A 17736-nucleotide genomic window follows, 5' to 3' on the forward strand; every position below is an offset into this window, starting at 1 on the left:
AATAGGAATGATTGATCGAGGTACCAACAATATGAAAACATAAAAGTTTTCCATATCACCATTTTAATTTTCTTTATATATTTTTTTATTTAATGACACAAAAACAATAAAGGGAAAATGTAATAGTTTCTCAAAAGAAAAAGGTAATATGCTGAAAAAAATAAATGAGTAAATATGGATAGTTACCTTTAATTTTATAGCCAATTTTACGAGGTATTCGATTTATAAGTTTTTTAGGGGATTTTACATATATGACAAAAATAAATAGGACAAATTAAATAAGGTCCAAAATATTGTTTTTTTAAACAAGTTTTAAAGAAGATGGCTTGAAATTTGAATTTTTTATATTTTTATTTTGAATATTACAAAAGTTCTCCTAAAAATTAATTAAAAAAACTGTAATCTCAACGAAAAATAGTACAAATTCAAAATTTTGAAAAATGTCTTTTTTTTAGTACAATATATAGAGGTTTGGAATCGAACTCACAACCTCGATTGGAACTATATGTTAATTATCGCTGAATTATGCTCGCTCCGATAAAAATATCCTTTGTATTTTTAGTTAAGATCGTGCAGTTTAAACTTATATTAAAAAAATCAAATACTATATTAGATAGAATACAATCCAACTTTTTTTTAAGGAGATAGAATACAATTGAATTGGTTTTAGAAAAGCCAACGCAATTGGTTTAAGAAAAGCCAAAAAGATGTTAAAATAATTATATATAATAAATTTTTAATTTAATAATGCATCATATCGTTATTATTTACTTTTATAAATTTTCAAAGTCTTTTTCTGAGTGCAACACGCGAGGTGGGGATTGAACTAACAACCTTTTGGTTGGAGATATACGTCAATTATTGTTGAGTTATGTTCGCTTTGGTCTTTATATTCAATTTCAACCGTCCATTTAGCTTTAATTATAGCCTTTCATTTAAGGTTTTCATATTATCTTCTCCCATTTTATATCTTAATCTTATCCGTCTATTTAGTTTTAATCCTAACTCCCCGTCGTCGCGATAATTAAAAAAAAAACGACAACCCAAACCTTAAAATTTTGGGGTTGGTACCAAAACCCCTCTTAACGAGACCCAACCCAACCCGTGAACAACCCTACGAGTCAGTTAAGCCCAAATCTACTTGAGACTCATAAAAGATTCTATAAATAAAAAGGAACATTCATTATTTAATTCATGTCAAGGAGGATAAAGATTCCACAAAATGGATCAACATCAAATCCCTCTAAAGATCATGGTAAATCAACAAGTTAGAGGTCCATCATCGAGATCAACAAGTCAAAGGCTAATCGTCAAGAAGATCAAGACCGATCAGCAAGAAAGATCATAGGAATCACCAAAGAAGATCAACACAATCACCAAGGAAGGTCAACAAGTTGGAGGTTGATCGTTGAGGAAGATCAACAAGCCATAGTTCAATTACCAAGGAAGATCAATAAGTTATAAGCCAATCACCAAAGAAGATCAACAAGCTAGAAGCCGATCACCAAGTAGATCAACAAGCTAGGAGTCGATCATCCAAGAAGATCAACAAATCTAGAGGTAACCATCAAAGAAGATCAACAAACCCGTAGGTCGATCGTCCAATAAGATCAACAAGCCTAATGGTTGATCGTCCAAGAAAGATAACCAAGTCCAAAATCGATCGTCCAAGAAGTTCAATAGCTCAAAGGTCATTCATCCAATAAGATCAAAAAGCCAGGAGGTTAATCATTTAATAATTCAACAAGAAGATCAACAAGCTCATAAGTTGATCATCTAAAAATTCAGTAAGAAGATCAACACGCTCGGAGGCCGGTCATCTAAGAATTCAATGAGAAGATCAACAAACTAAGAGCTTGATCATCTAAGAATTAAACTAGAAGATCAACAAGCCCAGAGGCCAATCATTTGAGAATTCAACAAGACGATCAACAAGTTAAGAAGTGTTTTTAGTGTTTTAGGAACATAAGCGTTTGGTAATTTTTTTGTTCTCGTTTCTCATTTTTAAGTAATGTTTTCAAAATATGTAGAAATTTGGAAACGACAAAATCAAATTTTTATTTATTTATTATCGTTTACGCTTATTTTTTTTTCTTGTTTCTCATTCGTAAGGAATGTTTTCAAAATATGTAGAAAAATTTGGAAACAGCAAAATCAAATTTTTATTTATTTATTATAGTTTCTAATTTTATTTAAAAACATAAATAAAAGTATTATTTTAATTTATAAAATGCTTAATAAATTTGTAAAAAACAAATAAAACATAACAAATTTGAATATTTAATTAAAATTTTTTTATTTTTCACATAAAGCTCTTACTTTTTTAATTTAAAAGGATAGAAAACCAAAAATATGAAACAGTTACAAAGTATAATTCTATTTATTGTTTTAAGTACAAAATGAAACAATAAACAACTACCAAAAAAAAAACAGTTGTATTTTTCTTTATTACACAGTAAAACAATAAACAAAAAATAATAAATGGGAGGAAAAAAAAACAAAGAATGTTACCAAAACAAGTCTGAATAAATTTTTAATTCACCTAAAGATGCTAGTATCATAATGTATATATTATAATTCTAACCTCACAATATTTCTATTTTCTTTTGAAGTAAATAAATAAATATTTTGTACTGAAAAAATTAAATAAATATTTTGAAGATGTTCTCATCGAAGAAATGGGTAACTCCGCTTCAAATCCATTCCCATACCGTAAATTATGCCCAGAAAAACATCTGAACAGCACAAAGCCATTTATGCATAAGCAAAATAATAATAATAATAATAAAAAGAGTTTTGAAAATTTGTGAAAAAGGAAACAAATTCAAACACAAAACCCAGAGAAATTCAAACGTTCATACAGTAATGGCAAATTTCTGATCAAAATCACCGTAAAATTCTCTCTCTGTAACAGAATTCCGAAGATAAATTCCCTTCTCTCTCGGAGCAGGAGCAGGGTAGCTGCCTTCTCGCTCCCATTATCATCTCCCCGTTGAAGAAGGAGAGCTTTGAATTGATTGAGAAATTGAACAAAAAAACCAAAACCCAAAAACAAAAAAACAAACTTTCCACAAAGCATTCCGTTCAATGAGAATTTAAAGGTCTTTTCATCGATCAAAATTAGAAAACAAGCGAGAGAATAGTGATTAGCCTCACTTAAGTCTCTTTAATCTCTATTTTTGGCTCATATTTATAGATAATCACACACATTTTCAAGGAGACAGTTGAATTTGGTCCTCTGTGATCCCACTCAGAAGCCTCTGCTTCGTTCTCAACTCCCAAATTTCTGTAAGATTCAATTTCTCTTGCTTCTGTTAATGTAGTTTCTTTTTTTGTTCGTTGGGTCTGTAAAGAAGACAACAAATGAATCCGATTTGAGTTAAATATATATAATTTTAGTACACGTATTAGATAATTTCTCTGATACCATTTGGATAACTCCGATCGTATTTTCCATATTGGGATTATATCCCACCAAGGAAATTTCAATTCTCTCGCATTAAATGCTTCACAAGTGTCTCTACACATCATAGGAATCATAACCCAGCAATGAAATTACACATTTACACCTTTTTTTTTTATTGTGTATAAAAAGAAACAAATCTCCATCAGAACTCGAGAGCTACCATTTTAGAGAAGATTAGAGAAAATCCACATGCATTGAAGCTTTAGAGAAGGGTGAAAATTAGCCTACATTGTGAAGGTGATGCCTTTTTGTTTTTTACTCTTCAGTTGTTGTTCAGTTTGTGATCTCTAGACCTTGTTTTTTACATTTTACCATTCTGATGGATTATGATAGATTTGATTTTTTTTAAAAATGGTTTCAAGGACTCTGTTTTAGTTTTGGATTCAAACATAATCTGAATCCTCGACAAAGGATATTACAGATTCCATACAAAGGGTTGATGTTGTCTATTCGCCTGTTTTTTTCCCTGCAGGTTGTTTTTGAGAATATTAAGGTTCCCCCATCTAGTATAGATCTCAAGAGTAAGTTAAAAGCTCTAAAATCATTTGAAGAGATTGATTCAAAATGGTGGAAGGAGGAACTGCAAAGGCCGATAAGGCAGAGTTCTTAGAATGTTGGCAGACATCATGGAGGACACCTTATATTATGCGCCTTGCTCTGTCTGCTGGAATCGGAGGACTTCTGTTCGGATACGACACCGGTGAGTAATTCCCGATCCCGGCGCGCCATTGTTCTAAATCTTAATGAGGAAGGTGATTACAAGTGCAATAATGTCGTTTACAATTTGGTTGGTAGGTGTGATCTCTGGGGCTATGCTCTACATTCGGGAGGACTTTGAAGAAGTTGACAGGAAAACATGGCTTCAGGCAAGTCATCTTTAGGCCTAAGTTATTGCTGGTTTATGTCTCTCTTAAGCTGTTTTTATTCACTAGTTAATTCATTGATTATAGGAAACCATTGTGAGCATGGCTGTAGCAGGAGCCATTGTGGGTGCTGCAATTGGTGGCTGGATGAATGATAAATTTGGTCGAAAAAAGTCGATTTTACTTGCAGATGTTGTGTTCTTCGTCGGTGCAATTGTCATGGCTGTTGCCCCCTTTCCCGGGTTCATTATCGTCGGGAGGCTTATAGTTGGATTCGGTGTCGGAATGGCATCCATGACTGCTCCTCTTTACATATCAGAAGCTTCCCCTGCTAGAGTCAGGGGGGCTCTTGTTAGTACCAATGGGTTGCTGATTACTGGAGGACAATTCCTTTCCTATCTAATCAACCTGGCCTTCACTAAGGTAGAATCGACCTTCCTTTCGACGGTTGAAGTTAACAATTGTGAATTTTGCGTTCTCGTTTGAATTCAAGTTTGTCCGATGTGTTTCGCAGACCTCGTTAACATGGCGTCTGATGCTTGGAGTAGCAGGTTTGCCAGCCGTGGTTCAGTTTGTACTAATGTTATCACTTCCTGAATCTCCTAGGTGGCTTTATAGACGGGTAATACTTGAAAATAAGAGTAGAGTATGTAACTGTTTATAGTGAAGTTTCTCATATCCATTCGTGATTATTAAGTATTAACAAACCTTGATGATTCAGTTTCTCTATAATCTACCTCTTAAGCTTGGTTTTGTAAAATCTTATCTACACTGGCTCTTATAGATAAACTTCAACGAGATTATGAATCAAATGAACACGTTAAAGAATGGTTCCATTTTTCGAGCATTTTGATCCAATGGTTTTAAGGGTTATCATGAATTAACTCATTCGAATTTTCGTGGTGATTTAGGACAAGGTAGATGAAGCAAGAGTCATATTAGAGAGGATATATCCTGCTGATCAAGTTGAGGAAGAGATGAGATTGTTGCATGAATCTGTGGAAGCTGAAAAGGCAGAAGAAGGAAAAGTTGGAGACGGTGGTATATTTACGAAAGTTAAAGGCGCCTTGAGCAGCCAAGTTGTCCGAAGAGGGCTCGCTGCTGGTATCGTCGTCCAAGTAGCTCAGCAGTTCTGTGGTATCAACACTGTCATGTACTACAGCCCAACCATCATCCAGTTTGCTGGATATGCTTCCAATACGACAGCCATGGCACTTTCTCTGGTTACTTCCTTCCTCAATGCTGCTGGGTCCGTTGTCAGCATGATATCGGTCGATAGATATGGGAGAAGACGACTTATGATCATCTCTATGATCGGGATTATCATTTGCCTTGTGGTGTTGGCCGGAGTATTCTTCCAATCAGCTAGCCATGCTCCATCCATCAACGCCAGGGAATCTACTCACTTTGGAAGGAACACCACCTGTCCAGCCTATGTCTCAGCTCCAGATTCCTCTTCCTGGAACTGCATGTCATGTTTAAAGAAACAATGTGGCTTCTGTGCCAATGGAAAGAGTGAGGTAACCACCAATTTCCCTTCTCATTCCCATTGCTCTAACATTTTGTTCCAACCACAGCTAATATGTCATAAGTCATAACCATATGCTAATATCATCGTATCAGTATCTTCCCGGAGCATGTTTGGAATTGTCAAAGGACGTGAGGGGCGAGTGTCGGTCGAAGCACCGAGTATGGTTCACGGAGGGTTGCCCGAGCAAAATAGGCTTCTTGGCCGTGGTGGTGATGGGGCTTTACATTATTACATACGCACCCGGAATGGGAACCGTTCCGTGGGTGTTGAACTCTGAGATTTATCCGTTGAGATACAGAGGAACTGGAGGAGGAATTGCTGCAGTTTCAAACTGGGTGTCGAATTTGATAGTGAGCCAGACATTTTTGACGCTGGTGGAGGCTCTTGGGGCTGCTGGTACATTTCTGCTGTTTGCTGGATTCTCGTTCCTTGGACTTGTTGGTATATACTTCTTGGTACCTGAAACTAAAAGCTTGCAATTCGAAGAGGTCGAAGAGCTGCTCAAGAGTGGGAAGAAGCACAAGGATGACATCAAACGCCAGAAGGAAGTTGCTTCACAATGATCCTTTTCTTTCGTTTTAGATTTTGAAGTTACGTGAAGGAGAAACCATGGATGTTGATTTAACCACACTTATTGCTTCGTTTAATGTTCCTGATGAGAAACTTTTAATAAGTTGGAATGAACTGTGGACGACAATAATGCATGTGACTGGCTCTTATTCACTTTACCCATTTGCAAACTCTAGCTTTATTGTCTCGTTTTACTACTATTTTTTTGGTTTAACTTGTGACGATAAAGGTTCGTATAGCCCAAAATCCAGTTTCTTCCTGAAAATAGCTGATGCTCATTATTCCTTGTGAGAATTTGGTTTGGTGAAATGAAGAAAATGATAGAAACGCCATTAAATGATCTCAATAGAAACGAAAAGGAGAGAATGGAAAGCATGACTGTGAAACCGTTTGTTTGCTTTAGATAAAAGGAAAAGGGAAGGCGATTCATTCAAATACAGCTCAACCAACGTTTAAAGAAATCTTTTTTTTTTTTAAATATATATAAAAATGAAAACAAGCCACAAAGAGATGAGGGACTTTCCATTCCCCTCGGCTGAAGGACACCGACACTTGGGTCATGTAAAAAACTGCTTTTAATGGAGATTTTTGAATGGAAATAGCAATTGATCCACAGCACAGCAAGCAGCGGCAGGACAAAAACATACCTGCTCTGCCAGCTAATAATTCACCCCTAAACGACAAAGCGCAGTAAGAGACTCGAACCCTACAAAATATTTCTAAATCTATGGTGGGGCATCCACAGCACAGACTCTGGCCTTCACCAGAAAAGATGTTCGTGTTCATGCAAATGCAAGTAGTAAGTAGGCAAGAAAGAGAGATATTTCCTACCAAAACCAACGCCCTACCAGTACCCATCTCATCGCCATCTTCAATCATCTGGGATTCACAGATCTTTTTCCTTCCCTCCACCTAATTTCAAACGTCTTTAATGTTTTTAGATGGATGAAGGAGACTTTTTTTGCTTTTGTTTTTTACTCTTGTATCATATTCGTGAAAGGTTAGAACTTTCCAAGCTTCTTAAACCCAGTGAGAGTGAAGTTTCAAGCAATTAAAGGAAGAGGAGAGATATTAACCTGAAAATACAAAATTTATGCAATTCCCACTTCCAATATGTAAAACAAGATAATCAGTTCTACAGAATTTGGGTCACCCAAACAACAAGAGACACACAGCCCAATCAGAATTCATCAAATCCCCAAACCCAGAAAATCAAACCAAGTGATATTCCACTATTAGCAAAACGGAATGTCATTAAAAGGATATTCCAGAACCTAGTTAAAAATCATACATCTTCTTCTCTAACTGTCAGTTTTTGGCTTCACTAACTGCACTAATTTCTCCATTCTACGATCATCATTCTTCCAACATCCTCAACCACGCTGTACAAACCATCAAAAAAACCACTCCCTATATACAGCAACCACGATACCACTACTTAATAATACAATTACCTTCTAAAAAAAACCCATATCAGGCCTTCTCTTTTAAGGACTTGATGAGGATGCTTCTTGTCTTGGTTCTCTTAAATATCCCAGAAGTGTTTCCGCCTGCAAAATTTAGCGAATTGATATCAACAAGGTGTTCATTTCATAGAATCAAGTAAATAATTTGCCGAGTAATCAGTTTCTAGTTATCACCTTATGCTTTGCTCGAACGCTTCCAGTCTGCGAAAGTGCAACCAGAGGTGGAATTCCGCCTTCCCTTACGAGCAACCCTCTATTTCTCACACTCTCAACACACAATTGCAAGAGTGTCAATACCGCAAACTCTTTCCCTTTCACCGACCCATCTTCGATTGCTTCCACGAGCGCAGCAATTCCCCCCTCTTCCACAATCGAATCCTTGCCCTCCTGAATCCCAGCCAGGCTACTCAGAACCACCATGGCCTTCTCTGCCAGACCCGTTCCTTGCTCCACCACCAGCGCCACCAATGGCTTCACAGCTCCGGCAGAGACAGCCCGCTCCTTGTTAGGCTTGATCGAGCAAAGCTTGTAGAGCGTTGTGAGCGCGTCCTTTTTTCCCCTATTCGATCCGTTCAATAGTAAAGAAACCAGAGGTGGGATGGCCCCGCAAACCCCAATCGAAGTCTTGTTTTCCTCCAATAAAGCCAGACTCATTAGAGCACACGCCGCATTCTGCTTCGAAGTTTCCGTACCAGTTTTGAGTGCATAAACCAGCAATTTTATGGCTCCAGCATTTGTGATGATAACCTTATTGGACTCATGGAGTGAGAGATTTAGCAGTGCGGTTACAGCATGCTCTTGCGTCCATGGATCGCTGGATCGAAGCAGAGGAATTAGAGCAGGGACGGCGCCGGACTCCCCAATGAGTACCCGGTTGTCGGACCGGTTCTTCGCCAGAAGCCTAAGCTTGGCCGCGGCAGATCGCTTGACTGCAATTGACGACGACTGGAGGCCGTCGATGCAGATCTTAACAGTTGGCTGCAGATCTTCCGGCGAAATGCTCTCAATAATCTCGGTGGAGAAATTCTCCCTCTGCAGAAACCCTAAGCAGGGCTCGGGCTCGGCATCTTCCCCTTCTCTTCTAGGGACAACTGCCATGGACGGCAAACTTGCAAGCCTCTGCAACTCGCCTGATATATCACTGCTACAAGCAGAGAAATCACTGAAAGCATGAGAAAGTTCAAGAAAATCCTCTTCCTGTTCAGACGATTGCTTGGCCCATGTAGGGCTACGCGATGCCAACTCGCCAAGCCTAAGGTCAATGACAGAATCGGTGAGATTCTCAGAGACGCAGCCCGATTTTCCGGCTACCGAACCGTTAAAAGTGCAGCTACTATCATCCTGAAAGAAATTGGAGCGAATAGTGCGCATAGAACGCCCAATGTTCCTGCTAATTTTACTGGAAGTGGTAGAAGATGGGCTGTAGCAACTTCTCCCCAAAGGAAACCGATTGGAACTGGAGTGAGAATCCTCAAGCGACACCATTTCCAAAAGAGGAAACAGAAATCTTAGTTCAAAATTCAATTTATATAAAGGCCAGTGGAAATTTCAGTTAGTTTTTGCTCAGGAAAAATTGTTCATGGCCGGAGAGAGAGAAAAGAAGGGAATCTGATGGCGGAAGTAAGCGGAGCCGAACACCTATAATTTGCCTTTCTGTGAGTGTGAGGCTGCTCCACTCCGCCTTTGGTTTGGCATCTGGGTTTCGATACAACTACAAGCTTCGCATGGTTCTAATTCTCACAGCCCATTTTAATAACTCTAACTTGGCCCACCTCTTATCGCATCCAACCCATCTCCGCCATCCATTTGTGCAAACAAGACGGTTTGATGTGACAACCGTCACAGCTCCGTCTCCGTGGCCTCTCTGCTGGGGCCTGCTTTCGTCGGGTGGGACCGTCGGCAAGTAAACAAAGCGTCGTCGTATCCTATGGACGACCTTTTCACCGAAATTACATAAACGTCCCTGGTTCGAGAATAACAATTTTTTTTCTGGTGGCGGAGTTTTGACCCTACGTTATGTGAAAGATAATTTTGAAAGGTACGCGCGGGTGAGGGTGAGGGTTCACGCAGTGCGGGCATAACGTGGCAGAATCGCGTGTGGGAGTTTACGACAACAGTCAGCGTACAGCTGTAACTCTAGTGGTGAGAGTGACACGTGTTGGTTTTACTGATCTGCCGGTACCGGATCCGCGCCCTCCGTTTTTTTTTTTCTTACACCGGGAGGCACACGTGCGGAAGAGAGGCTGAGCGACCACACGTGCCTGGCGGCGGAAGGAATTTGCCGCTGCCTCCAATGGATAAGGGTAATCTAGTCTTCAAATTTCAAATTTGCTCGTTTAGCACCGGCACGCCCTAGGGTAAAATTTTTCCTATCGAATACTCGTGTTTTGAATATCGACAAAAATGTTATGGTTACAATTACAAATAGAAACTCCAAACAAAACCCAACACCTTCTTTGGTCAGAAATATCTGTAATTTTATATCCATATTTACACATATATGGACAGAAAAAAAGAAAAAAAAACTTAGAAAGTATCTATATAATTTTATATTAACAGACGGAGAAGTTGTACGGATGTGAGATAAATAGAAACAAATTTATAAAATAGATAGGGAGAGTTATAATTGAAGTTGGAAAAAATTTAGAGTTATTTACATTAATAGGAAAAAATAAATAGTGACAAGAGAGATTAACTAAAATTAAAATCACAATAAATTTATGAGAGAGAAACAAAAAGTTTAGACTTTGAACCTCATTTTCGTTTATCCATTTTCAAAATTAATTTATTTTAATTTTAACAAATTAATAATATGACTCCAACTCTATATACTAACGTGCTAAGTGTTGTGGGTATGCTTGTCCAGGGTGTGTTACCCATGGCCGCATGTCCAAACCATCCTCACCACTCGCTTTCCTTTCATGTCTTTAAAGCTTTCTAGTGTAATTTTCTTGTATCGAGTTTTTGGGGTTGTAGGTGGAATTTGACCGAGCGGCTTTGGAACTAGATGTGTATTAGTAAGATATGTAAGCACGCCAAATTTCAAGCCAATCGGAGTTCACACGGGCCCTGTAGGCCACCGAGTGACTCCTCGCCACTTAGGACGTCTACACCTGTCACACCAAAAATGCCTTATAATGTACCTTAGGGGGGACCAAGTAGTCATCAAACCTCCCCCGACCAAGTGTTGTATACTTTCTTGCAATGAAAGCTTTCTTGCATCCAATATCTACAATGCTTGTTTTAAAGATGTTTTCAACTGTTTTTTCTCTCTCACGTTTTCTAAAACCAATTTTCTCCTAAAACGTGAGCGGAGGCTAGACCCACGACCGAGATTGTTCGCAACTTACAGTTTTTCCCGGCTGACTTGCTCGTTTGAGTTAGAGCAAGTGCCGCACAAACGCTCGAGCTGCTTTGAAAAGGTGCGATTGTGACACTAAGCACGGATTTGATCTATTTGATCTCCATACTAAATTCGGGTTTATATATTAATTATTTTAGATCCTAATTATAATTTATACGTTTATTTCGAGAGAGTTATTTGCACAATAAACATCTAATTTATACTATCATGTGGCAAATATTTTACACGTATTGTAAACAATCCCTCGAATAATATGATTGAAATTCAAATTAATAATTGTTGGAAAATTCTCTCAACTCCCAACACATATAGAAATCAAATAGGTAAAAAAATAATATGGTCGTACTTTAGTTACTTTCCGCGTGGCTGAGGTGTATTTTCTGTTTAATTATTTGTTATAACTATATCGTACAACTATGCTTTAGAAAAAATATTCATAAACTGTACGTACTTGTTACTTTGTTTTATTATTATTGTTAATTAAAATAATAGTTCAAAAGCTATCCCAACTCCCTAAGTCAGAGATAATTTTAAGAACTCAATTGAAAGCAACTGCAAATGAATAAAGGGGAAAGAAAAACACAGCATTCATACATCATTTGTATATTATAAGGCAAACTTTTTTTTTTCCTAATTGCACTTAAAGAAGTTCATAAGCATTAAAAAAAGTGGTATTTTCCGGCGTCCATGAAGCTTCTGATTTCTAATCTTTTTTGTGCTCTATAATATGATTTGTATAGAACAAAAAATATATAAATATAACGCACGAGTCTGTTCGATTAATCAAGATGTATATGAATTGACATACATTAGTAGTATTATATATACATTAATCCTAATATTTATAGTGTTTTTAAATTTTGTATTATTCACCTAAAACTTCCAGATTTATGGTCAGTGTATCAATCCCTACCAAGCAAATCGTTAAATAAAAAAAATCAAATAAAATTGTATGGCTAGACTAAATACGAGAAGTTCAAAGCATATGGATCACAGTATAACATCTATTTATTATTTTCATATGGGTGGGGTTCTAAATTGTTGAATAGATATATCCACTTCATGTATTAAATGCATATTTCATTATTTTGGTGTCACATCATATATATTTATAATATGCTTTATTTTTGTTTCCGAAATAATATTCAAGACCGATAAAATAGAGGGTGAAATCAAGAGGGGAAGGCCGGTTTCCCAACAAAGGGCATATACGTGACGTGTCCTCCATTAAATTAATTACCTTTTTTTAGATAATCACTAAATTAATTTCCATTTACACTCCAAAACAAAAGATCAATAAAGATTTCTCCACCATTAATATAAAACTATAGAGGTTAGGTGGGGATAGTTTGCCAAATTAAAAAAAAAATACACAAAAAACCACATATATCAATTTTGATGACATAGAGGAGGAGACTAAAAATAAATATGATTTAATGTAATATTTATGTTTGGGTTGGTAATAACACTATTTAAATACTGATTAATGAGTACTTATATTGATCCTACTAGATTTCTAGTAGTATATTTTTTTAATAAAAATATAAAAATACTTTTTTGTATTTCTATCTTACTCGTAAACAAATTCAATGGTGGTCGATAAAAAAACAAGTACTGACTAGTTAATATCTAAGCATTATTTAATCTATAATAATGATTTTCTTAATAGGTACGTTTCCATGGATGATATGATCAATAGGGACATAAAATAAAAAAATGTGTCCGTTTCAGATTAGCAAAAGGAAAACAAGACAAGCACCAACTCTACATTGTGGAATTAATTATTGTAATTAAGTGGTTTAATTAATGTTCTTTCTTATGGTATCGGGCAACATGCTTAGCTGTCAATCACTCTTAATTACGTGGTGATTAATACACATTTTTTGTAATTTATCGAATTTTAATTTACCAGATTAAGATTCTGTCTGCTCCGTTTCTTCGACCGTATACGTTCCACAGATTCGCCAAATCAGATTTCAAGCTCTCCTCGTTAAATTAATGAACATCCATTAATGTTTTTAATTTGAAAAGTTATATTTCTTCCCCTTTTAACTTTTGTTTTGTTTTTGTTTTTCCTCCTGATACAGCCTTCCCCTTTTAATTTAAGGAGTAATTTATTTGAATTTTTAATTGTTTAACATATTTTCAAAGTATAGTTGGACGATAATTAACATATATTCAATCATGAGGTTGTAAGTTCTATCTCCAAATGTAATGACATATACGATCTTAAGTATAATATATTTTTTCTTTATTTATAAGACATCAAAAGCTCGATATTTGATTGTTTTTTTTACATAATTAAGCTTTAATTTGAATTTTACCGAGCCTAAAAAAATTAATAATTTAAAGACTAATTGTTCAACTCCTCGCATGTCTGGTGAACTAAAAATAACTTCAAATGTGTATGCTAATGTATCGATGCAGTATGTACATGAGAACTAAATATATTGATTGATTTAAGTATTAGATGGGTGAATTTCAGAATATGTTTTTTTTTTTAAAGTTTTGTATGGAATTACATTTTGTGGTTTTTCTTAAAAAGGAGTGTTTATAAGTTCTTTTTAAAAATAGTTTTTTTTAATTATTAAAGTAGTTTCTAAATAGATTATTATTTTTTAAAAGATGGAAAAAACTAGAAAGGATTTTCTAGGACATTTCGGTATAGTTTTTTATTTCTTAGTTATTTTAATGGGTTTGATCTCTCATGTCACCAAATAGTTGTATTAAAAAACAACAAGTAAAATATGCAGGATAAGGATTTGAAATCACAATCTTTTAGTTATGGAGTTATGTGTCTTAATCAGTTCAATTATGCTCGATTTCGCATTTTTCCGTTCTTTATTGCTGGCAAAGATATCGAAATAAATCATTTAATGCCTTCAATTTAAATATAATAGAGAGTCAATGATCAAAGTGAATAGTTGGGTAGGGTTCCTCTTTAATTAAATGTCCATGTCTCCTTTTTTTAATACTTTCAATTTCTGTTGTATTATTATTATTATTATTATTATTATAAACCTTCAATTTCTACAACTGCAGTGGAGCATACTAATTTTTAACAGCCAAAATTGTCCATTCCAAAATTTGATGCATATAAATTATAGAAAATATAATATTTCGGATCTACAAAATTGAAGACAGATTAACGTAATACTCCTTTGTTTTTGGCTCCACTCTTATTAAAATTAAAAAATGTACCCACATCCTCAAATTAAATTGAATAATTACAGAGAAATGTATGAAGACTCCTTTAATAGAATTTTAAATTCAAAACAATCAATATTAAGACATAATAACTATTATATTATAGTGTAACAATGATAAACATAATATTTTTCTTCCACAAACCTTAGTACAGTGCCAAAAATAATTTGTTTTAATATTTTGAAATCAATAAGACGTAGTTGTTTTAATACAGCTTGAATGGTAGGCCTTTCAATCATTGGTGCACTGAAATTTTGTAAAATATATTTTTTCTTTATTTTTCCATGAAAATGAGTTTTTTAAATAACAAATTTCAGAGAAAATGTGAATTTAAGAAAATAAATTAAAAGATATTGAAAATAATGTGCGAAGATTTTAACAAGTGAATTAAATTTACTCGTTCCATATTTGAGTTCATTAATGGTTTGTTCATATTTAATACGATATCAAAACAAGGGTCTTGTATTCGGACCTCTATGCCGTCAATTAAAATATTGATTTATCCATCCTGACATAAAATACCACCTATTTCAACAAATATAAACTAATATTATATATTTGTGATCTTGAGGGAAGAAAAAAGCTGTAGGAAGGAACTAAAGTTAGTGTGGGAGTTTTGGTAAGAGCCTTTATTATCAAACTTTAATTTATATCACGCGGATTTAATTATTATGACTTTTTTTTTATAATATAAAGTTGAGTGTAAAATCTAGAATACTAAGTTTGGAGTAGTCCACACCCCGCAATGATTAGACACGAATTTTGGGGAAATATCTATACACAATATTTAAGTAACCAACCACGTGGGTGCATTACATTTATTAACGTGTAAATACTTTATGCTTATGGGTTTGGTTAAAAATAAAAAAAAATGGTCAATTATTTTGTTTTATTACTTATAAACACTTGGATTGACCATAATATAAGGTTGGGTAGGTAAATTCAAGCTTTATTCATTCAGATGGACGGCTCCAAAAGTCTTGGTTTGTTCAATGCCACTTTGGAACTTTGGTTCTAGATTTTTCAACACTTCTAGAATTCATTGATGGGTCTCGTGAAAGTTTTGGCAATCAATTCCTCAACTTCTTTAATAACATTTATGTTTTTTTTTTCCTAACATTTAATTGTTTCTATAAAAGATAAAAAGCAACACTTTTATTTACCAATATATCTAAATTTAAAATTTAAAATCGAAATAAAAATTTGATAAACATGCAATTTCATGATATAAAGTCCTTTAATTTTTATTTTTTTTTTAAATTAGGACATGTACTATAACATAGTATATTATAAATTGTATAATATTATGAAATAATAGTTATACAAAACTCATAACATAATCTTAATAATATTTGAGATTCAACAAGATTTAGTTGGTAACAAATACAACTCTGATCATGAATCCATAGTTATCAACTTCTTGCATCGGCCACCAAAAGCACCTTAACTATTTATTTAATTTATCTCTCGTCCAGTTCTTCTGGTTTATTAATTTTGGTTGAATCTCACGTTCAACTTTACTACATTTGGTTGTCAAAAAAACTCATAGGATATTAAATCCTAAGTACGTGACCAACTATACTTTGAAACAGTCCTAAGGTTAAGGTAGTCCACGTATTATAAAATAAGTGCTATTTGTTTTTTCATTTTAATGGTAAAGCAGACGGTGAATCAGGTGGGTAAGTAATTTTTTTTTTCCCTTTAAAGTTCCTCTTCCACGTAATTATTTTTATTCCCCCAAAAATATAACTACCCCTTTCTCATTTAATGTCGAGTTGTTGAACCCCTCCTTCTACCATTTAATTCTCTTCCAAAAGTCAACCTCACTTTTTTTCTTTTCCATTTAATTATTGATATTTCTCTCTCGACTTTAATTCAACATCCATTCTTATTGTTTCTACGGCTCCAACTCCTACTTTCGATCTCTCATCTTCATCTCCATCTTCACATTTAGGTCCTATTACTTCTCGTAATCGTAATCAAAATTTTCATTACGTTTAATTATGTTTATCAAAATAAATGAATGGAAATAAAACGTGGATCCACCCCATATTTTGGAATCCCAAAGAATGAGCAATGCAAAATAGCTCTATAATCCCATTCAAATTCCTTAATCTGTGGGATCCAATACATTTTTTTGTATTATAAAATTATTTAATTTTAGATTGAATTGGTAAAAGAAAGTTTATTATAATAAATAATATAATAATAATATCAAATAAAGTGTAAAAAAAATTAGACTTAAATATAAAATATATAATTTATTACTATTAAGTAAAATAATATAAGTATATCTAAAAATTATTATAAGTAATTATTTTTTTTCAATATAAAAAATCCCATAAAATCCTTTTTAATTAATGTAATTTTATATTAGTTATAAATATATAAGGGTATTTTGGTAATCAGCATATCTGATTACCAGATGGAAGTAAACACCATGAATTGGTTTTTGATTCTGATTTCAGATATGTTCAAATAAACAACATCACATTCCGATTGATTTCATGATTTTCATTACGATTGAGAGTGAGTAAACGAGACCTTAATGTTTCAAAAGAGAGGGAAGAAAAAAAAAATTCTCACCCGATTGAAATGATCTTTTACCGTAAATCAAGTACAATTATTGTATCTTTTTGTCAAGTAATTAGATATTCATGTCTCTTCAAGTACAACATTTAAACTCTCTCTACTTGTTTACAATAGAGGCATAAGTAACAATAATATAAGTAACTTTTTCTGGTAGACATATCAATCCCCACTCCACTTCCACTTCAAATTATAGGAAAATTACGAGCTTTTCTGGTGGCGTCCTCCTTTTTTATTTCGTTTTAAATTTTATTAAGAAACATAAGAATTTGCCAACTATTTATGTTATTTATTTTTTTAGAAACATTCTCAAAATTATAAAGCATTTTTAGAAACAACAAAAAAAAAAGTTTCTTGTTTCTCGTTTTAATTTCTAATTTGTTAAAAAGCATAAATAAAAATATTGTTTCATCATTCTTGAATCCATAATGATGGGACTATGCAATTCCATTTTTCTTTATTAAAAAGAGGAAACAAGAAAATGAAATGTCATCAGATAGGTCCTTCCTATATTACTAAAATATAAAAATTCTCAATTTGTATTGAAAATATAAGGAGAACAGGAGATTTTAAGCTTGGTTGTAGCAAATTGTATTTTTATTTGAAAATAAATGGTGTATTTTTTATACTCTTCGGAAAGAAGAGAACCCATAATAATTCTCTTGGTTGGCATCTGGGCC

The 17736-nt window shown here is 34.2% G+C and overlaps 2 protein-coding genes across 3 annotated transcripts; one reads left to right on the top strand and one right to left on the bottom strand.

Moving 5' to 3' along the window:
• The first annotated feature begins 3124 nt into the window (after nucleotides 1-3124).
• INT4 (inositol transporter 4) lies at nucleotides 3125-6560 on the top strand. Of its 2 annotated transcripts, none has more exons than XM_022277720.2 (7): nucleotides 3125-3288; nucleotides 3939-4166; nucleotides 4262-4332; nucleotides 4417-4752; nucleotides 4844-4951; nucleotides 5241-5849; nucleotides 5953-6560. In XM_022277720.2, exons 2-7 carry the CDS (start codon nucleotides 4031-4033, stop codon nucleotides 6421-6423), a joined length of 1731 nt encoding a protein of 576 aa, XP_022133412.1. In that variant the 5' UTR covers nucleotides 3125-3288; nucleotides 3939-4030; the 3' UTR covers nucleotides 6424-6560. The 2 variants fall into 2 exon arrangements, with proteins under 2 accessions (XP_022133412.1, XP_087978466.1); XM_088122340.1 differs by lacking the exon at nucleotides 3125-3288 and adding an exon at nucleotides 3354-3703.
• A 941-nt stretch (nucleotides 6561-7501) lies between these two features.
• LOC111005693 (ARM repeat superfamily protein) lies at nucleotides 7502-9627 on the bottom strand. Its single transcript, XM_022277295.2, has 2 exons — nucleotides 8071-9627; nucleotides 7502-7980 (listed from the first exon to the last, which is right to left on the bottom strand). The coding sequence occupies exons 1-2, from the start codon at nucleotides 9379-9381 to the stop codon at nucleotides 7918-7920; spliced, it is 1374 nt and encodes a 457-aa protein (XP_022132987.1). The 5' UTR covers nucleotides 9382-9627; the 3' UTR covers nucleotides 7502-7917.
• Nucleotides 9628-17736: the final 8109 nt, after the last annotated feature.

This window comes from Momordica charantia (genome assembly GCF_013281855.1).
Source record: "Momordica charantia cultivar OHB3-1 chromosome 1 unlocalized genomic scaffold, Mcharantia_2.0 BLBB01000001.1, whole genome shotgun sequence".
In the NCBI taxonomy this organism is placed as follows: Eukaryota; Viridiplantae; Streptophyta; class Magnoliopsida; order Cucurbitales; family Cucurbitaceae; genus Momordica; species Momordica charantia.

Excerpts from the sequence above, each read along its gene's own strand:
- LOC111005693 (XM_022277295.2), bottom strand. The coding sequence starts at position 9,381 with ATGGTGTCGCTTGAGGATTCTCACTCCAGTTCCAATCGGTTTCCTTTG. Across the intron at positions 7,981-8,070 it reads GCGTTCGAGCAAAGCATAAG|GCGGAAACACTTCTGGGATA; the intron begins GTGATAACTAGA and ends TAAATTTTGCAG.
- INT4 (XM_022277720.2), top strand. The coding sequence starts at position 4,031 with ATGGTGGAAGGAGGAACTGCAAAGGCCGATAAGGCAGAGTTCTTAGAA. Across the intron at positions 4,167-4,261 it reads TCTGTTCGGATACGACACCG|GTGTGATCTCTGGGGCTATG; the intron begins GTGAGTAATTCC and ends TTTGGTTGGTAG. Across the intron at positions 4,753-4,843 it reads TCAACCTGGCCTTCACTAAG|ACCTCGTTAACATGGCGTCT; the intron begins GTAGAATCGACC and ends TGTGTTTCGCAG.